General features: G+C 33.0%; 1 protein-coding gene across 1 annotated transcript in view; it reads left to right on the top strand.

The window, feature by feature from the left end:
* LOC144371472 (uncharacterized) overlaps positions 1 to 16,133 on the top strand; it is an 82,258-nt gene extending 66,125 nt beyond the window's left edge. The window contains 2 exon segments of the mRNA XM_078033779.1: positions 14,165 to 15,269; positions 15,932 to 16,133. Coding sequence (XP_077889905.1) covers positions 14,165 to 15,269; positions 15,932 to 16,010 — 1,184 coding nt within the window. The 3' untranslated portion in view covers positions 16,011 to 16,133.
* Positions 16,134 to 22,934: the final 6,801 nt, after the last annotated feature.

Genomic DNA, 22,934 nt, shown 5'->3' with positions numbered 1-22,934 from the left:
ATCTTCTTTTTGTGGTACCACTGATTGAACCTAGGTACACTTAAGCACTGAGACAAATCTGTGCTCCCATGCCCTTTTTATATGTTTATTAGAGACAGTGTTTTGCTGAGTGGTTTAGAGCCTTGCTAAGTAGCAGAAGCACTATTTGTCCTTGTGATCATCCTGCCTCATGCTCCCAAGTCACTGGAATTATAGGTGTGAACCGCCATGGCTAACAGATATTAGCAACGTTAAGGTTGACACTTGTTTCTCTTTGTTTTATAATAATCTATGGTTATTTTGTACAAAAATTATTCAGTGTATTTTGAGATGTATAATGTGTACATAAACATTTATAGTACTTGCACAAAGGGTACAAGAAAATAAACAGTCTGTGGTAAGGTTTTTGTATTTAGTAAACTCATAATATTGGCTCTAATTAAATTGAAATGATAAGATGGAAATTATAATTTTCTTAGCAACCAGTAAAAATAAAATATATTCTCATTGAAATACTAGGAAAGAATAAGCTGAGTGGAATAATTATTTGTTTAAAATTATTGATGGCCCCATTCATCCTAATTGTCCAAAATAAGAAATAACTCAAATATTCTTGAATGTTGAAATGAACAATTTGTAGTGCATCCATAAAATACAAAAGCAGTCATCAATATAAAGAAACACTTTACTGATGCACACATGCTTATTGTCTCTTACAGCAGCTGTATTTAAATTATATTGCATTATGCCAGGCAAAATAAAATTATAGATTTTTAATACATTACAGTATCATCCTTTTGGGAAAAACAAAGATGCATGTAAAAGAAAATGGTTTTTTTTGTTTTTTTGGGGGGGTTGGGGGCAATGATGTAAATACTCTGTGCTTAAAAGCAGTGAAGTTTTTAACATTCCAATTTTTTTAAACTGTATAATGTATTTCTATGACATTCAAGACATATACATATGACATCACCAAAAAATAAATATACAAGGAGGATGGCTGGCCTATGTTGTGAAATGGGTAGAAGCATAGAAAAAATAAAAATGGCATATAATACACAGGTATTCAATCTGGGTAACTGGTAAAATATTTACTTTTTTAAGGTATATTTTACATTTATGTAGTAAAACATTCCCATGCTAGTTATTAAGAACCTTTTTGCTCTTTGAAATAGTAGATGAAAAAACTGATTTAGACTGTCCTGAGCAAGGCTGATTCAAAATGTGTTTACTTTTGAATAACTTCTGAATCTTTATATAAATGCTTCATGTGGTTTTATATGTACATCATACTTTCATAAAAAATTTAAAAGTTATATTTGTGAAATAATTATGTTTCTCAGAATACTAGTAAAAATGTATGATTTGGTATAAATCTCAAATTGGTTTTCTTTCTATTTTAATATTTTATCATTCTCAAGCATTTATCTATGTTCTAACACTTGGACATAACTTTATTTATTTATTTAATTCAGCAACCATTTGGTAAACATTATTTTTTATTCACTTTTTTCCCTCAGTACAGTGGATGGAAGTAGGTATCACTAAATAATCACTAAATACACACACACACACACACACACACACACACACACACACACACCAGTGGAGATATGTGTGTGTGTGTGTCTATATATATATATATATATATATTATTCACTGGAAAATATTCACTTTGTGAATATAATTTTTTTTCTTTGAAATGACACCATACTATGTTACGAATTCTGTCATTGAACTTGCAATCCAAAAGCATAAGGCACATTCATTGCTAGGATTATTGACATGCAGCACAATACATGGTTTAACACAATTTTTAATAATTTTCTTCAATTAAATTATTTGATAAAATGATGTGGTTCATAATCAAGGCACTTAAAACTGTGTCTGGTGTATTCCCAGTAATTTTTAACTGAGTTGAATAGGCAAAATGGATATCAATGATCAGTGTATGCAAAGGATATCAATAATATAATACAGGTACTCTGGTTTGAATAATTGCCCAATAATAGTTCATATATTTAAGGTTTATTTTCAAGGGTGTTTTATTTAGTGACAACTTTGCAAAAATAAAACATATTTGGAATTGTTTAGTTTATTGTAGACTATGTACTTGAAAGAAATTGTTGACACCTGGTGCTTCTGTTTGTCAAGGGCTTCTGCCATAATGTGCTCACTCACCTCAAACATGATGGTATAACACCAAGCATTTATCAAAAATAATCTCCAGAACTTTGATTTAAATATGACATTTTTTATTTGTTAGTTGATTATCACAAATATATTTCATAGCTAAAAAAATTGCACAAACAAAAAATAGAAATTAGGTGGCCAATGTCATGAGCACATATCTTATATGTCTTTGCAACTCATTCATCAAAAGATGTTAATTTAAAGTAGTAGTTTTTTGTTTTTACTGCACATGGTAATTTATTTCATATCTTTCACAGACACACATTCCTGGGTTTTTCTCCAGGGATATGGATTACATTGTTTTAATGCAATATTGATTTATTTTTTATTTTTGGAAATTAAGGAGCCCTTCAGGTGACTGTACACTTTAGCCAGAACTAGGAACCATTGGTTCATAGTTGAAAACACATTAGCTCTGTGTGGTTTCTTTGTGTGTTGTGTGGAGTTGTCCACTTCAGCCTTTCATGTGGGGGTATATAGAGAATAGATTTTCCATGTTGAAAAAAAAAATCAAAGAATGTTTTTTTAATATAACTTCAGGTGTTTAGTCAAACTCTTTGTGGAGGAAATATTTTTTCAGTAGACCTATCTTGTTCTCTTGCTTTCATATTAAGAAACTCTTTTATAAAAATTATGTCTAAGGTTATTCTAGGTTAAAAATCATAAGTAGACTATGAACACCAAAAAAGAGAATAAACTAAGTTGAAGATACATTGTGTGTTATGCACATTTTTACTATTATCTCATGATAAAAAATAAAAATGAATCATTTAGCTTTATGTTCAAAACAGTCCAAATTGATTTACCCAAATTATTCCCATTAAACACACACACACACACACACACAAACACACACACACACACAAACTTGAATGTTTTTAAAAGTGTTTAAATAGGAGTATCTGAATCAGCATATTTAAAATAGTGAGGATCTTGTAATTCATAGTGGGAAAGGGGCTCTTCTATGGCAGAACATAAAAATTGAAGGTAATATCTTCAACCACTTATTTCCTTAAATGGCATATATAGTATCGCATTTTCCTCTGTCATTTTTTTTAGATTCTATGCAAGGTTTCAATTATCAGTTTCCAGATTTATATAATTTATAACAAGCTGGTATACATAAGTGTGTTCTCTTTTTATCAGTATAAGTAACTTGAGTGAGTTGATGTAGAGACCCCTAATTTATAAAAAATGAATTATAAATATAAATATTGTTCTATTCTGGGGCTTAAAACTGTCACCTCAGTTAGTAAAATTTGATAGTAGTGAACACCAAACTTGTGGGATCTATACTGAATGGTATCAGAACTGAATTATTGGACTACTAGTTGTTCAAATATTGGTTGTTATGCAAGTTTGCACATTTGGTATCAAAGGTGGTTGCAGAGTCAGGACTGGTGGCACAAACCTGTAATCATTGTGATGTGGAAAAATGAGGTAGGAAGAAAGTAAATATGATTAAAGACTCAGTAATTCAGAGACCCTAAGCAACATTGTAAGCCCATTTATCACAATAAAAAAAATCAAAACTTCTTGAAATGCATTTCAGGGGTAGAGTGCCCCTGGATTAAATCTCTAAATTAAAAAAAAATAATAATGCTGAATCAGAAGAAAGACACCACAGATCAGAATGTTAAGCTAACTTCATGTATGTGTTTGTTCACTAGTGATAACTGAGACCCTGGTAAAAGGAGTATTTCCAAACTGTCAGAGAGGCATTTAGGGTGCAAGAGCTTTTCAGAATTTTTTTTCTTAACTGCTTAGTATTCTTTCAATTTCTACTTTGAAATGAGCCAAGTGAGGATACAGTTTCACAGTGAGAGTGGTTTTACTAATCTGGGAATGTTAAACCTAATATGTCAGTTTCCTTATTAACTGAGAGATTAATAGTCTATTCACTTAATTTGCTTTTTTTTATTTTTATTTTTTGTTATAACTTTGTGCCATGTGATTCAAGTTGACCCAAGTACCTAAGTGTTTTGTAATAGTTTGATAGTTAAAAATTTTATTCTTTTGTTTTAGAAGTGAGTTGTGATGTTGTAAAAGTAATTTTTAAAATACAGTATAGATTTATGGTATATTTAAATAATGAGAAGATAGACAACTTTGGAGATTGAAGATAGACAACTTTCAATAATCCACATAATCCATAATTATGTGGATTATTGAAAGTTTTGGTGTGTCTTTAGTGATCTCTTATGTCTTCTACACACTAAGGTGACCACTGTCATATGAGTATAGTTATTACTTACAGTTTTGCTATGCATATCTCAAGTATCATTGATTTGTTTGGTGGTTCTTCTTTTGAATATTCATTAACTAATTGCAACTATTATTTATCCTTTGGAATTTTGTTGGATTTTTTCCCACTTTTTTTGCTTCAGTGTTTTGCTTTACATGTGCTGCTGGCTGGATTTCATTATACCAAAATTATCCACCAATTTTACTGCTTAAAATGAATTATTGGGGCTGGGGATATAGCTCAGTTGGTAGAGTGCTTGCCTTTCATGCAAAACGCCTTGGTTTCAGTCCCGGGCACCACAAAAAAAATGTATCTTATTGAATGGTTGATATCACTACCATATGTGAAAGCCACCTTTTTTAACTCTCATTAATATTTGTATGAAATTAAGTACTATGTTATTAATCATATGGTTTATGTAATATGTATTCATTTTTATTTCAGGAACCATTGACATTAAGAGATGTGGTCATTGAATTTTCAGAAGAGGAATGGAAATTCCTGGACCCCTCCCAGCAGACTTTATATGGAGATGTGATGTTAGAGATCTGTAAAAACCTACTCTTTATTGGTGAGCCTAAATTTCATTCAGGATTTTTAATTAAAAAACAATATTTATTTTTTTAACTTTATAGAGTATCTTATGGTAGCGTCTATTCTGCATTAATAAGTTTGTTTCTTGTTTTTAGTACAAAGATTGGGTATTTGTTTATGTAGAAAAAAATGTTAAAGATTTTTTTTCTTTTTAGGTGTAACTTATCTTTTCTAAGTACTGATTACAATGTAGAGAATGAAAATGGTTTCTAAGTATTTTAGTGTTTTTGTCTAGGAAAAAACATATTTGAGAAAATAATTTTGTAAACTCTTATTGGATATTTTCTCTTTCTTTTTTTCCTAATGAGTGTAACATTAAAAGATGTCTTTAGTTACCAAGAAAATAACAAAATGTGACATATTCCATCAAAAAAAAAGTATTGATGTCTCTATGTAATCCTTGGTCACCACTTGGTTTCCAATGAAATAACCTTGGGATTTGAAGAGAAAAGTGACAGTAGACATATGAAATTGGGTAGAAGTCAATGAAGCAAAGAATAGAGATAAGAGGTGCAAAATTAAAGAGGAATTCACATTTAAAAATGTTAATTAATAAGCTAAAATCTGACAGAAAATATTTTTTCAAACCTAGGTTTGTTTCAGTTCCAATCATTAAAGAGCATTTCATACTCTCTGTTTACCATGCATATCAATTATTTAAGCTCCTTCCTGTTCTTCACTGATCTCCCTACATTTCAGTTAACAAAATATTGTAGGAAAATCAAAAGAAGAAGGGCTGGGGATGTGGCCCAAGTGGTAGCTCAGTTTCCTGGCAGGCATGCAGCCTGGGTTTGATTTTCAGCAACACATACAAACAAAGATGTGGTGTCCACTGAAAAAAATAAATATTAAAATTCATTCTCTCTCTCTCTCTCTCTCTCTCTCTCTCTCTCTCTCTCTCTCTCTCCCCCCACTCTCTCCCCCACTCTCTCTCTCACTCTCTCTCCCCCACTCTCTCTTTTTTTAAAAAAAAGAAAATCAAAAGAAGACACAGATAAGTGACAGGAAATGTGGCATAGTGACAAAGAGGCCAAACTGCCAAGCTTTATTTATATCAACAGGTTAATTTAGGTCATTGGCATTACTAGTATACACTGTTCACTTTATTACTAGGCAGATTACAAACTTAGCAACATTATGCAGCTTATATATCAGTTAAATACTAAGTTGCAATGTGCAGTGTTAGGAGTTTTGTGTAGCTCTCAAGAAAGTCCATTGTATAAACTTACTGTTTTATGGACAGATTTAGACTCAGTGAACCATTGTGCTTGTCTAAAAAGAGAGTTTCTTTATTCCAAGGAGTTGTGTGCCAGAGATTATGTTTCAGGCTGATAATACTCTAGTGCAGAGCCTTTTCAAGCAGGGCACTGCCATAGCAGCTTTACATTGCACATGTATTTAATTCCTTGACTAGTTCCTAGGGAAAATTGCAGGGCATTCTAAGGCGGGGAAACAAACTCTTGTCCCCCCTACAAATTATTCCACAATGACTGTGAGGATATGCATAACCTGGCATTTATTTGCATTTGGAGGCTCCCTAGAAAATCTGCTCATTTCCAAATATCTCTAGGCAAACCATTGTAAGGTATTAATATTACAGGAGAGTTTCTTTAATATAATTTAAATATTTATTCATTCAAATTTTTCTCATCAGAACTTTATATGAATGCTTATATTGAATATTCTGTAAAGTTTTTTCACCATGTAATGAATAGCAGTATTTCACAATACCTACACCTAGTGGAAATGTAAGTATAGCTGATCAATGTGGTTTAAAGAAGAATTTTTAGGGCTGGGGCTGTAGTTTAGTGGCAGAGGACTTGCCTCACACATGTGAGGTATTGTGTTTTATCTTTAGCACTACCTAAAAATAAATGGATAAAATAAATGCATTCTATCCATCTATCGCTACAAAAATTAAAAGAAAGTTTTCTATTGTAATACAATTATTCATAATATTGTAGGTAACATTTCTCTAATTCTTGTGTCTTTTTTGACTCTCATTCTTTAGAGACCTTCAGTGTTGTTCATTATATTTTCTCACATTAGTGATACTGTTTTTGTTTTCATATCTATATGTAATAATTGAATAGAAATTATCATGACGTCACTTTAGGACAACATTAGGTAAAATTAAACTGCATGTGACCCATATGCCAATATTCAATCAAGTTTTCTATGCTTTTACTTACAAGTAAAAATATTACCCCTGTTTTATATATGATTGTATATTGCCTTGATTATTTACTCTGCTTTTGTGCTTAATCATGTAATATATCTAAAGTTTGTTTTATATATATATATATATATATATATATATATACACACACACACACACACACACACATACAAATACAGCTGATTGAACACAGAGGTTCTTGTAATATTGAGCTACATCATCACCCCCTTTTGACTTTTAGTTTGAAATAGACTCTTGCTAAGTGGCAAAAGGTTGGAATTATATTTCCATGTTTCAGCCTTCCAAGTAGCTAGAATTAATGGCATATTCATCATCTCTACATATATAAATCTTTTCTTTTGTCTAGGAGTAAGACATTAGCTTTTTAAATGTACCATAAAGATGCTTACAATTCTTTTATCTTTTATATATTTGTCAAATATGTAATTGTGGTCAAAAGTGTATATCTTTGCTGAACTTATTATCTTATATATTTTAAATTTACTGGTTAGTTCTGTTCATTTAAATTTTTTTGTAACATTTTTTTCTAAAAAATTTTTATCACATTTTTTCTTCAAACAAGTTCTCCTTTTTCTTACTTTTTCATCCCTAATGCCATTCTTTTTGGTCTTTATATTTGGCTACAGTAGATATCTCTCAGAAGTAGAATTACCTGGTATTTTTTTGGTGTGGGGGTGTGAATTACTATTTTACTTAATATACTCTCCTGAATGTTGATCATTGTAGATATTATATAATTTATTATCTTTGAAAAGATTTCTAACTTTTTCATTTCAAATTGCCTTCATGTAGTCATTTGAAATGATATTTGATTTGCTTGCCACATTGGTCTCTTTTGAATGTTATTTAATGAGAATAGGTCTGTAAATATATTTTGATTTGACCATCAACTTGAGGGCTACTTGATATACTTTCAATTTTATTACCCATGGCTTTCTCATTTAACCTCATTCCAGTGAATATTGTAGCTTTTATTATTTTATATCAGGAATTATTTTTTAAATATTTTAGTATGTATACTTATTGATGTACCAAGAATATTCTAAAGAATTGTTCAAATAACTTATTTTGTTTACACAAAAATAATATTGATTGTTTGGTATTACATAGTCTTCTTAGATTTTGGGGGGTGCTACTGGCATTTTTTTTAAGAACAGGTGGTTAACCACTGAGCCACATCAACAGCTCTTTTTGGGGAAGGGTACTGGGGATTGACCTCAGGGGCACTTGTCCACTGAGCTACATCTAAAGCCCCATTTTTAAATTTTACATAGAATCATGGTCTCCTTGATTTGCTTAGCACCTTGCTGTTTATGAGGCTGGCTTTGAACTCACAATCCTGCTGTTTCAGTCTCCCAAGCTTCTTGAATTACAGGTGTATATTACTGTGCCTAGCTGGCAGCTGTTTTTATATTTTATTTTGTGACAGTGCCTAGGTAAGTTGCTTAGGGCCTTGCTTAATTGCTGAATGTGGTTTAAACTCATATTCATAAATTTTGAATATCACTTTCACTTTTACTTTCCAACTTACTATTTTATGTTACAAAGCAACTTCAATATTTTAATGTATTTAACATTTGTTTTGTATTTTTAACCTGATGTCTTTGGAACAATATTCCATACACTATAAAGAAGATTGCCTCTGTAAACCTAATTAGTTTTTAATGCTTTTTGAAGTATTTTCATTCCCTGAGTACTAATGCAATGATTTATTTTTTTATTTACATCAACTGGGGATAGATGTATCCTACTATTACTGTGTTGCTTTTTATGCTGTTGAATTTTCTTCTGTGATTTCTTTCTATATATAAAAAATATGATTGGAGTTACAAATATTTCAACTATGATTGTATTCCAGTGATTAGTCATATTTATCTTTATGATATTGTACTTTGTTTCTCACTTATATAATTATCATAACCTATGCAATTTTGAATGTAATATTTGTTATATCTTTTTGTTTTTAGACTTTTGTGACCTTATATCTTAAGAAAACATTATGTAGATTTGCATCTGACATAGTTAATATATTTTTATGTTTAATCTTGTTAATCACATTGTTTTCTGTTTAGTTTTTTACAAATTAGTTTATTTCTACTTAAATTCCTGATGAGAACTTATTTCTGTAGATTTCAAATTTTGTTGATTTTTTTATAAATTTTTCTACTATGAAAAAAAACTGCCTTAATTTGTATTTCATAGATTTTATGGTGATTATTTTATTTTATTACCTTCAATGTTTATTTTATCATTACTTTTGAATTATATAAAAGTATATAGGATCTCACTGAGGTGCTTTGTGCCTTACCATTGCTGAGTCTGTCTTTGAACTTATGGTGCTCCTGCATCAGTCTCCCCAGATACTGGGATTACAGTCATGTACCACATCTTCCAGCAGTACCTGTGTATTTTAATTAATTCTAGCCTTTGATATATTTTCTTCCTCAAATTTCTAATTTATGAGACTGTGTGTGGGGGGGTCGTGCTGGGGATTAAGCCCATTCTTTTGAATGTGAGGCAAGAATTCAAACATGTTACCTGTGTCCCCAGCCTGAGACATGGTTTTTAAAAGAATATTTTTAGTATATAATTTCTAACTTTTTGTTGCTATTTTTTCTAATTTTTTTTCAATTTTCTACATTGATATTTAGTTCATTAAATACATTTCAGGTGGTTTTCTGGCATTACTTAGATAATTAACAACATCAATTTTTGAACTCTCAATTACTAGTATTACATTGTTTGTTTGCTTGAGTTGATTATACTTTTTATTGTGTGAGCTATTATTTTCATTGGTTTATTACTATCCAAAATCTTTTCAATTAGATCATTATAGTCATTTCGGAAAATATTTGGAAGTTACGAAGTAAACAAAAAAAAAGGTGATGTGCAATGATATATAAATTTAATTCCATATAACTGGAAAGCTGAGACAGTGGAATGCCAGTTTAAAATAAATTTCATCATCTTTTTAATAAACTGTCTTTAAAAAAAAGTATATAGATATAGATACAGATATAGATATAAAGAAATGCCTGTGGATCTAGTTTGGTGATAGAATACCCCTGTGTTCTCTTATGAAATAATGCCCCCAAAGATAAAAATATAAATAAACAAATAAGAGATATTCATTCTCTGAAACACTTGAGTCACAGGTGGATTCTGAATATGTTGAAGTGAAGGGCTATTTTGACATTGTTGTAGTAATATTAGTCAGTTTGCATTTTGTCCTCATCTGTGGTGCTATAATTTCTTAAGATAATTTTCAAAATTCTCAAGGTTTTTGTCATCATGTTGTAGTAAATTCTATGTATTTCTTGAGTAATAATCACCTTGAGTCATACTGTTCTGTTGCTATTCCCCCCCACTTTAATAAAGTTTTATATAATTGCAGAGTTATTCACCATAGTAAATGAAATACTTTCTATTATTTTTTTAGGTATGTCTTCTAATAAAAATCAAGAATTTTCAGGGGAGCAAGAAATACAATATTTTTTGCAAAACTTGAAAAAGCAAAGGTATGGAAAGCAGGACAGTTAATACTTGGTTTTAAACAAGAAATTGAAATTGAAAGAGAGGGAAGTTCAGAAAATTTGTCTTAATGAATTGAAAAAAAACATGAAAATTATTTATTCAAAAAATTACAAGTTCATCAGGTTATATTATTACAAAAATCTCAGAAGACTGACTGCTCATCTTGTGCCATTCAGTTTTTCTTTCATTAAAACTTTAAATTGCACTATTGTAATTGTAAAAGTTTTACTACTCAGTATTTTTTGTAAAACCACTTGCAATGCACAATATTTTAAATTGCAAAAACACGTATCAAATTACATTTACACAATGTTTACAGGGCAATATGAAGCTGTCTCTTAAAAATACCTTTAGAATAATAAAGACTCATCCAGTATTCTCAGCGTTAGAAATAGGATTAGAATAGAAATAGGCATTTTAATGGAAAAAAACTCAAAAAGTTATAAAATGCTTATAGTCAGTTATGTTTTTAAAAGTTTTAATAATCTCTACATAAGCGCAGGTTAGAGAAAAGTGTACAGATCATTAATTTAAAGTTGCAGCATTCTAATCTGTCTTTTTTATAATGTAATAAAAAGAGATTTTCTACACAGTATAGAAAAATTGTCTAATTTAAACACATGCATACTATTTCTACTTAAAAGAAATACATGCAGATTAAGGAAATGCTGAAACAAGCCTTAGTAAGACATTTCTGTTTAAAAGAACAATTCAATAATTAAATGTGCTTACAGTGAAAGTTTGTTAGGTATTGCTTTTAAATGAAATAATTAAGCAAAAAAAAATAAGAAGAGAAGCAGTTGAATCTTTCTAAAACACATCAAATAAGCATATAGCTCTTCTGTCATGTATGACAATCCAAACACAGAAATGTCCCAGGAACTTTTAGCACAGTCTCCCAGAAAGACCACAGCCAAAATGTCTTGCAGGAATCACACCCCAAAAGCAGACATGAGGGTCTTGTGAGAATTGTGGAAGGCTTCTGACACTTTTCTGGGATCTTGGTAAGAGGTATAAAACAAGCCTGAGATAGAAGTAGTAGGGATGGTGTGGGGCAAATGAAGAACAATGAAGGGCATAAGCTAATAATTGTATAACCCTTTGAGAAAAGTAAAGCAGCCACAGTCGTGATTTAAGACAACCTTTGAATGAGGAATGGCTTACCATTAAACTTCTCCTCTGTAAGATAAAAAAAAAAGATCTATAATGTCTTTGTCATTTAATGATTCTGTCTACCATTGCAGAAGCCCACTTTTTTAGTACCTTCTCCACGAAACTTGATAGTTTGAGTCAAAGGTGCTTGTAAATATTTATTTATAATTTTAATTCAAATTGAAGCAGTCTGTGTGTAGTTACCAATGTATTTATGGCTCATAAGTTAGCATAATTACTCCATGTCATGGGACATCAAGCATCCCACCTGAGTAATTTCTTTTTTGGAAGGTGATGAGTCATCTGAAAAAAAAAATATCTGAAATAATTAGTAAAGGAATATAAGATCAGGCAAAAACTTATGTTAAAAGCGGTAAAACATCTTATAGATTCTCTAGACCACATAAGTTCTGAAAAACAATTTCTAGATAATTTTTCCAGTTCTTTATTTAAGGGAGTGTGCATCAAAGTAGGAATAAGATTTCAACGGGAAGAGTCTTTCTTGAGACAGGTTCATTGCCATTCTGACATGTCTCACCCATCTCTGTGATGCTAAGTGGCTATATGGCTCCAATGGATGATACCATCTCCAATGCCATGCTTAATTTAGACAAAACTAGGTAGTATATAACGTGTACTGAATAGTCTCAAACCAGCTGGATTTCAACTGTGAGTTCCTAGATACCAGACTTTTTACCTAAAGGCTTCCATGCTTTTTTTTTTAATTTCATGCACAGTTTATAGATATCTTTCAGCAGCTCCATCTGACATGCACTGCTTCATCTTTTATATCAACAGGGATTTTGACCAGACTGCAAGTGAATATCCCAAAACATCTATGCATTTTTGTGGTTTTGGTTGGAATGAGAAAAACTTTCTTAATGTGAGAAACAGAGACTTCCTGGATCCTATACAAGTCCCTAAAGAAATAAATCCTGTTGCCATTAGATTTTTCTGAGGCCCTAGCTCTACTTATCTGTGCATCTCAAGGAATATGTTTTCAACAAATCAAAAGTATTCTCTAACTTATTTCAATAAGCTAGTTACATAGAAAGAATTTTAAAAACACCCTCAGTGATAGATATTTTTGCTGGAAAGTTGAGCAGCCAAGCTCAGATGAAATTTGCTCTTTGGCTTAATAAAGAATGCTCTGGCATATCAGGGCAATAATATGTCCTGGTACCTGCAGGATTCCCCACAAATTAAAACTAGACAATAGTTTGTTGGAGGAAAGGTGGAACTGTAGGGATGTGGGGCATTGGCTAAGCTGGTGAGAGACAAGAACACATTTGGCAGTCACATTTTAGGACCTGTGTGTTCTTTTAAACATTTTTGAACAGCATTTGTAATTATACTGTTTCTCTAAAAAATGAAAAATTTGCAACGGAGTCTATTTCATGCTTTAGTTAGTCACTGGAATAATTTAAAATTCACCATTGAGTAAATATACACAAATATTTCTTTAGACAAGATAGAAAAAAAAGAAGGAGAAGAAGAAATTTCTGAGTTTTAGTAGTCTCTCTGACTGTTACTTTACAAAAATGATGAAATGAACAGTTTCTCCTTGTTGCAATGCATGGAATTATAATGATTGTGGGAGTATTTGTACTTACCTAATATTGCTTAATTTAAAAGTAGAAAGAATTTTGAAAACACCCTCATTGATACTCAGAGAGACCTATATTTATGATAAATCTGTTAGGACCTGTAGACAGTCTCTACGCTAGGTAATTCGCAGCATAATAGATTTGGTGTAAAACAATGAAAATTCTGTGAAAGTCATTAAAATTTTCTTCTTTTTTTAAATCCTAGAAATCACCCATGTGATCATTTAAAAGAGCTTTACAATGAGAAAAGTGAAAAAGTTTTTAATCCACACCCAAAATTTATTTATCCAAGCTTTTATAATCAAAAGACAAATTACAGCTATAAGGTATGTGAAATCATTTTTAATAAAACTACAAGAATTTCTGACCTCCAGAGAATTAATATTGGTGGGAAGCTCTACAAGTTAAAAAAATATGTAAAAGCATGTAAAAATTCCTCAGTTCTTTATGAGAGCTGTGATAAATCCTCCATAAGTAAAGAATGTGAAAAATATTTTACTCAAATTCTATGTGTTACTAAAAACAATAGGCTTTACAATGGAGATAAACCTTACAAATTGAAGAAATGTGAAAATGTATTTAAGTGTTTCTCAAACCTCTCTAAATGCTACAGTAATCATACTGGAGAGAAAATCTGGAAATGTAAAGAAAGTGTCAAAGCTTTTAATAAAAAATCACCCCTTCCTGAACACCAGAAAATTTATACTGGAGAAAATTCATACAAATGTAAAGAATGTGGCAAAGCTTTTAATAAAAAACCATGCCTTAGTCAACACCAGAGAATTCATACTGGAGAAAAGCCATACAAATGTAAAGAATGTGAAAAAGCTTTTAATCGAAAATCACACCTGACTGAACACCAGAGAGTTCATACTGGAGAAAAGCCATACAAATGCAAAGAATGTGGCAAAGCTTTTAATAAAAATTCAAACCTTACTGAACACCAGAGAATTCATACTGGAGAAAAGCCATACAAATGTAAAGAATGTGGCAAAGCTTTTAATCAAAAATCATGCCTTAGTCAACACCAGAGAATTCATACTGGAGAAAAGCCATACAAATGTGAAGAATGTGGCAAAGCTTTTAATCAAAAATCAAAACTTACTCGACACCAGAGAATTCATACTGGAGAAGAGCCATATAAATGTGAAGAATGTGGCAAAGCTTTTAATAAAAAATCATGCTTTACTCAACACCAGAGAATTCATAGTAGAGAAAAGCCCTACAAATGTAAACAATGTGAGAAAGCTTTTAATCGAAAATCACACCTGACTGAACACCAGAGAGTTCATACTGGAGAAAAGCCATACAAATGTAAAAAATGTGAAAAAGCTTTTAATCGAAAATCAAAACTTACTCGACACCAGAGAGTTCATACTGGAGAAAAGCCATACAAATGTAAAGAATGTGGCAAAGCTTTTAGTAAAAAATCAAACCTTACTCGACACCAGAGATATCATACAGGAGAAAAGCCATACAAATGCAAAGAATGTGGCAAAGCTTTTAATAAAAAATCATGCCTTACTCAACACCAGAGAATTCATACTGGAGAAAAGCCATACAAATGCAAAGAATGTGAAAAAGCTTTTAATCGAAAATCACACCTGACTGAACACCAGAGAGTTCATACTGGAGAAAAGCCATACAAATGTAAAAAGTGTGGCAACGCTTTTAATCAAAAATCAAAACTTACTCGACACCAGAAAGTTCATACTGGAGAAAAGCCATACAAATGTAAAGAATGTGGCAAAGCTTTTAATAAAATGTCAGAACTTACTCGACACCAGACAGTTCATACTGGAGAAAGGCCATACAAATGTGAAAAAAAGTGACAAAGCTTTTAATCAAAAATCACACCTTACTCGACACCGGAGGCTTCATAGTGGAAAAATGCCATATAAATGTAAAGAATGTGGCAAAGCTTTTAATAAAAAATCATGCCTTACTCAACACCAGAGAATTGATACTAGGTAGAAACCATACAAATATCTATGATGTAGCAAAGCTTCTAATTGAAGGTCACTCCTTAGTCAACACCAGAGACTTCTTATGGGAGAAAAGCCATACAAATTTGAGATTGTGGCAAAGATTAATCAAATATAACTTATTTGACATCAGAGAATTAATATTAGAAAAAAGCCATACAAGTTTAAAGAATTTGGCAAAGCTCTTTATCAAATATTACACATTTCTCAACACCAGAGAATTCATACTGGGGAGAAAACATAAAAATGCAAAGAATGTGGCAAAGCTATTCTATTAGGAAAAGTATTGTTGTTCACCAAATATTCATACTGGATAAGAACAATGTAAATGTTAAGAATGTGGCAAATTTTAAGTATGCTTCAAGTGTTAACAAGAAACCGATCATTCATACTTGCAACAATTCTCACAAATCCATAGATTGTAAAAGTCTTTTCCTGTAAGGTCAAACCTCATTGGTCACCAGAAACTTTATACTGGGAAGAACAATTACAATTGTCCAGAGATAGCTCCACAGCACTGACTCCCCATAGAATTCCAACCCTTGCCCAACTGGCCATTATTCATTAGCCAGTGGAAGTCGGCAGGAAGCATGATTGGATCCTCCGGCTTCTTTCCTATGTGAACCTCTCTAGGTTCAATTGTCATTTCCTCCGTTTCTCTGTATTGATTGAATTCAAATCATCTTTTTTTTATTCAAAAGCTATATTTGGACTTAAAGGCCTATTTGTACCAAACCAAAACATTAATAAAATTATTTTATGCCTGAAGTCTATGATCACATCAATATTTTTCCCATAATCTCAGCTGGACAGAATAGTCCTATGTCAATGTCTGATTTCTTTTATTTTATTTTGGGTGTATACCGAGGATTAATTTCAGGTACACTCATCCACTAAGCAACATCCCAGCCCTATTTTTTATTTATTTAGAGACACAATTTCATTGAGTTGCTTAGGGTATTACTTTTACTACTAATACTGGATTTGAACTTGTAGTTATCCTGCCTCAGCCTCCTGCACTACTTAGATGCAAAACCAGTTTCAGCAATTTCACATGAATCTAAGCAACTTAGGAAGATCCTAACTCTAAATAAAAAGATTTGGGGATGTGTCTTAGTGGTAGAGAGCACTTTGGTTTGATCCCTAGTACAAAAAAAAAAAAAAAAAAAGACAAAGAGGCTCAGGTTTTGTGGTCATCAGACTGAGTTTATGGTGTACATAAGTCTGAACAATTGCATTATTTAAAATTTTTTTTAAAAAATTATACTAGCTATAGTTACTTAGTGATCACCATAGTGCTATAAAGCACAGATATCTCCACTAACTTTTACTATCACAGAAGTACCTCCATAATAATCCCACAATATTAAGATGATGCCTCTGTTGATGCAGGGATTCATTTGGTAGCCTTTGTTCAATTACTCTCTCACAACAGGTGTGCACTTAACCCCTGAAAGTTTCAGTAATTCAGACTCAAAAATCATGCCTTACTCAACACCAGAGAATTCATACTGGAGAAAACCCATACAAATGTAAAGAAGGTGGAAAAGCTTATAAGAAATATTATCGGGTGTGGTTGACACGTCACACCAATTGGAGGAGGGGCAGAGCAGAGCCACCACCCATGCCCGCAAGGTAGGCAGACCTGTGACTGACCGGCAGATCAGGCCCAGTGGCCTGCCGGCGTGGTAGACACGTCACTTCAATTGGAGTAGGGGCACAGCAGAGCCTTCGCCTGCGCCCGGGACAGGCCCAGCGACCCGCCAGCGTGGTAGACACGTCACCCCAATTGGAGTAAGGGCAGAACAGAGCTAATGCCCGCGCCTGCAAGGTAGGCAGACCTGCGACCAACCGGCAGAACAGACCCAGCGGCCTGTCAGCATGGTAGACAGGTCACCCCAATTGGAGGAGTAGCACAGCCGCCGACCGCCCTGTAAGGGAGAGTATTCAACTATACAAGAGCAATATAAATATATAAGGGGAAAATTTCAAAAAAACAACAGTTTCACCAAGCAGAAAGAAACATGAACAGTATGAAACGACAAGGAAAGAAAGGACCACAAGCAATGCAGGTCAAATCAACTTTAGAAGAGGTAATAGCTGCAGCAAATGAAATGTCAGATAAAGAATTCAGGATATACATGCTTCAGATGATCTGGAGTCTCAAGGAAGACATTAGACAGCAAAACCAGACAATGAAAGATCACTTCTACAATGAACTACACAAACAAATCCAAGAACCAAAAGATCAACTATACAGGGAGGTAGAGGTAATAAAAAACAAGCAGAAATCCTAGAAATGCAGGAAGCAATAAACCAACTTCAAAACTCAATTGAGAATACTACCAGCAGAGTAGAACACTTAGAAGATAGAACATCAGACAATGAAGACAAAGTATTTCAACTTGAAAAGAACATAGACAGTTCAGCAATACTGTTAAGGAACCATGAGCAGAACATCCAAGAAATATGGGATAACATAAAGAGACCAAACTTAAGAGTCATTGGGATACAGGAAGGTATAGAGCTCCAAACCAAAGGAATGAGCAATCTATTCAATGAAATAATACGAGAAAACTTCCCAGACTTGAAGAATGAGACAGAATCCCAAATCCTAGAAGCCTACAGGACGCTGAATGTGCAAAATCATAAGAGATCCACACCTAGACACATTATAATGAAGATGGCCAGCATACAGAATAAGGAGAGAATTTTAAAAGCTACAAGAGAAAGGAAGTAGATTACATTTAGGGGTAAACCAATCAGGATAACAGCTGATCTTTTAACACAGACTCTGAAAGCTAGAAGATCCTGGAATAACATATTTCAAACACTGAAAGAAAATGGGTTCCAACCAAGAATCGTGTATCCAGCGAAATTAAGCTTCAGGATGGAAGATGAAATTAAAACCTTCCACAATAAACAAAAGTTAAAAGCATTTGCTGCTAGAAAACCATCTCTTCAAAACATCCTTGGCAAAACATTTCAGGAAGAGGAAATGGAAAATAACAATGAAAACAAACAGTGGGAGGTAGGACAGTAAAGGGGGGAAATAATCAAAGAGGAAAACAAACCATGTTTAGTAACATAAATAAACAAATATGGCTGGAAGAACAAACCATATCTCAATAGTAACTCTAAATGTTAATGGCTTAAACTCACCAATTAAGAGACACAGGCTAGTTGAATGGATCACAAAACAAGACCCAACAATATGCTGCCTACAGGAGACGCATTTGATAGGAAAAGATATACATAGATTGAAGGTGAAAGGTTTGGAAAAATCATATCACTCAAATGGACTTCAGAAACAAGCAGGAGTGTCTATAGTCATATCAAATAAAATAGATTTCAAGCCAAAGTTAATCAAAAGAGATAAAGAGGGACACTACATACTGCTCAAGGGAACCATACACCAAGACATAACAATCATAAATATATATGGCCCAAAAAACGATGCAGCTATGTTCATCAAGCAAACTCTACTCAAATTCAAGAATCTAATAGACCACCATACCATAATCATGGGAGACTTCAACACACCTCTCTCACCACTGGACAGATCTTCCAAACAAAAGTTGAATAAGGAAACTATAGAACTCAATAACACAATTAATAACCTAGACTTAATTGACATATAGAATATACCACCCAACATCAAGCAGTTACACTTTTTTCTCAGCAGCACATGGATGCTTCTCAAAAATAGATCATATATTATGTCACAGGGTAACTCTTAGACAATATAAAGGAGTAGAGATAATACTATACATCTTATCTGATCATAATGGAATGAAACGGAAAATCAACGATAAAAGAAGAAAGCAAAAATCATGCATCACTTGGAGAATGAACAATAGGTTACTGAATGATCAATGGGTTATAGAAGACATCAAGGAGGAAATTAAAAAATTCTTAGAGATAAATAAAAACAGAGACACAACATATTGGAATCTAAGGGACACATTGAAAGCAGTTCTAAGAGGAAAATTCATTGCTTGGAGTTCATTCCTTAAAAAAGGAAAAAACCAACAAATAAATGATCTCATACTTCATCTCAAAATCCTAAAAAAAGAAGAGCAAAACAACAGCAAAAGAAGTAGAAGGCAAGAAAAAATTAAAATCAGAGCTGAAATTAATGAAATCTAAACAAAAGAAATAATTGAGAAAATTGACAATACTAAAAGTTGGTTCTTTAAAAAAATAAATAAAATTGACAGACCCTTAGCCATGCTAATGAAGAGAAGAAGAGAGAGAATTCAAATTACTAGCATACAGGATGAAAAAGGCAATATCACAACAGACATTTCAGAAATACGGAAGAAAATCATAAATTATTTTCAATCCTTATATTCCAATAAAATAGAAGATAGTGAAGGCATTCAGAAATTTCTTAAGTCATATGATCTGCCCAGATTGAGTCAGGAGGATATAGACAACATAAACAGACCAATATCAATTGAGGAAATAGAAGAAACCATCAAAAGACTTCCAAATAAGAAAAGCCCAGGACCAGATGGGTACACAGCAGAATTTTACAAAACCTTTAAAGAGGAACTAATACCAATACTTTTCAAGCTATCTCAGGAAATAGAAAAAGAGGGAGAACTTCCAAATTCATTCTACGAGGCCAACATCACCCTGATTCCTAAACCAGACAAAGACACTTCAAAGAAAGAAAACTACAGTCCAATATCTCTAATGAACCTAGATGCAAAAATCCTCAATAAAATTCTGGTGAATCCGATTCTCAAACATAAAAAAAATTGTGCACCATGATCAAGTAGGATTCATCCCTGGGATGCAAGGCTGGTTCAATATACGGAAATCAATAAATGTTATTCACCACATCAATAGACTTAAAAATAAGAACCATATGATCATCTCAATAGATGCAGAAAAAGCATTCGACAAAGTACAGCATCCCTTTATGTTCAAAACTCTAGAAACACTAGGGATAACAGGAACATACCTCAACATTGTAAAAGCATTCTATGCTAAGCCTCAGGCTAGCATCATTCTGAATGGAGGAAAATTGAAGGCATTCCCTCTAAAATCTGGAACAAGACAGGGATGCCCTCTCTCACCACTTCTGTTCAACATAGTTCTCGAAACACTGACCAGAGCAATTAGACAGACAAAAGAAATTAAAGATATTAAAATAGGAAAAGAAGAACTTAAATTATCACTATTTGTGGATGACATGATTCTATACCTAGCAGACCCAATAGGGTCTACAAAGAAACCATTAGAGTTAATAAATGAATTTAGCAAAGTGGCAGGATATAAAATCAATACACATAAATCAAAGGAATTCCTGTATATCAGCAACAAATCCTCTGAAATGGAAATGAGAAAAAACACTCCATTCACAATATCCTCAAAAAAAATAAAATACTTGGGAATCAACCTAACAAAAGAGGTGAAAGACTTATACAATGAAAACTACAGAAACCTAAAGAGAGAAATAGAAGAAGATCTTAGAAGATGGAAAAATATACCCTGTTCATGGATAGGCAGAACTCACATCACCAAAATGGCAATATTACCAAAAGTTCTCTATAGGTTTAATGCAATGCCAATCAAAATCCCAACAGCATTTCTTGTAGAAATCGAGAAAGCAATCATGAAATTCATATGGAAAAATAAAAGACCCAGAATAGCAAAAACAATGCTAAGCAAGAAGTGTGAATCAGGCGGTATACCGATACCAGACTTCAAACTGTATTACAGAGCAATAGTAACAAAAACAGCATGGTACTGGTACCAAAACAGGCGGGTGGACCAATGGTACAGAATTGAGGACACAGAAACTAATCCACATAACTACAATTATCTTATATTTGATAAAGATGCTAAAAGCATGCAATGGAGGAAGGATAGCATCTTCAACAAATGGTGCTGGGAAAACTGGAAATCCATATGCATCAAAATGAAACTGAATCCCTTTCTCTAGCCATGCACAAAAGTTAACTCAAAATGGATCAAGGAGCTTGATATCAAATCAGAGACTCTGTGTCTGATAGAAGAAAAAGTTGGCTGCGATCTACATACTGTGGGGTCGGGCTCCAAATTCCTTAATAGGACACCCAAGCACAAGAGTTAATAATTAGAATCAACAAATGGGACTTACTCAAACTAAAAAGTTTTTTTCTCAGCAAAAGAAACAATAACAGAGGTAAATAGTAAGCCTACATCCTGGGAACAAATCTTTACTCCTCACACTTCAGATAGAGCCCTAATATCCAGAGTATACAAAGAACTCAAAAAATTAGACAATAAGATAACAAATAACCCAATCAACAAATGGGCCAAGGACCTGAACAGACACTTCTCAGAGGAGGACATACAATCAATCAACAAGTACATGAAAAAATGCTCAACATCACTAGGAGTCAGAGAAATGCAAATCAAAACCACCCTAAGATACCATCTCACTCCAGTAAGATTGACAGCCATTAGGAAGTCAAACAACAAGTGCTGGCGAAGATGTGGGGAAAAGGGTACACTGGTTCATTGTTGGTGGGACTGCAAATTAGTGCAGCCAATTTGGAAAGCAGTATGGAGATTTCTTGGAAAGCTGGGATTGGAACTACCATTTGACCCAGCTATTCCCCTTCTCAGTCTATTCCCTAAAGACCTAAAAAGAGCATGCTACAGGGACACTGCTACATCGATGTTCATAGCAGCACAATTCACTATAGCAACACTGTGGAACCAACCTAGATGCCCTTCAATAAATGAATGGATAAAAAAAATGTGGCATTTATACACAATGGAGTATTACTCTGCATTAAAAAATGACAAAATTATAGTTTTGGAGGGAAATGGATGGCATTAGAGCAGATTATGCTAAGTGAAGCCAGCCAATCCATAAAAAACAAATGCCAAATGTCTTCTTTGATATAAAAAGAGTAACTAAGAACAGAGTAGGGATGAAGAGTATGAGAAGAAGATTAACCTTAAACAGGGATGAGAGGTGGGAGGGAAAGCGTGAGAGAAGGGAAATTGCATGGAAATGGAAGGAGACCCTCAGGTTTATAGAAAATTACGTACAAGAGGAAGTGAGGGGAAATGGAAAAATAATACAAGGGGGAGAAATGAATTACAGTGGGGGGTAGACAGAGAAGACAGGAGGGGAGGGGTGATAGTAGAGGATAGGAAAGACAGCAGAATACAACAGACACTAGTATGGCAATATGTAAATCAATGGAAGTGTAACTGATGTGATTCTGCAATCTGTATACGGGGTAAAAATGGGAGTTCATAACCCACTTGAATCAAAGTGTGAAATATGATATGTCAAGAAGTATGTAATGTTTTGAACAACCAACAATAATAAAAAAAAGAAATATTATGCCTTATTCAAAACCAGAGAACTCATACTGGCAGTGGTTACACCCAGTGGAAATTGGGCATTCTAGAGGCAGTTTTATTTTCAAGTA

The sequence above is a fragment of the Ictidomys tridecemlineatus genome, chromosome 16 (assembly GCF_052094955.1).
Source record: "Ictidomys tridecemlineatus isolate mIctTri1 chromosome 16, mIctTri1.hap1, whole genome shotgun sequence".
Classification (NCBI taxonomy): domain Eukaryota; kingdom Metazoa; phylum Chordata; class Mammalia; order Rodentia; family Sciuridae; genus Ictidomys; species Ictidomys tridecemlineatus.
This window is presented reverse-complemented; position numbering and strand designations above follow the sequence as displayed.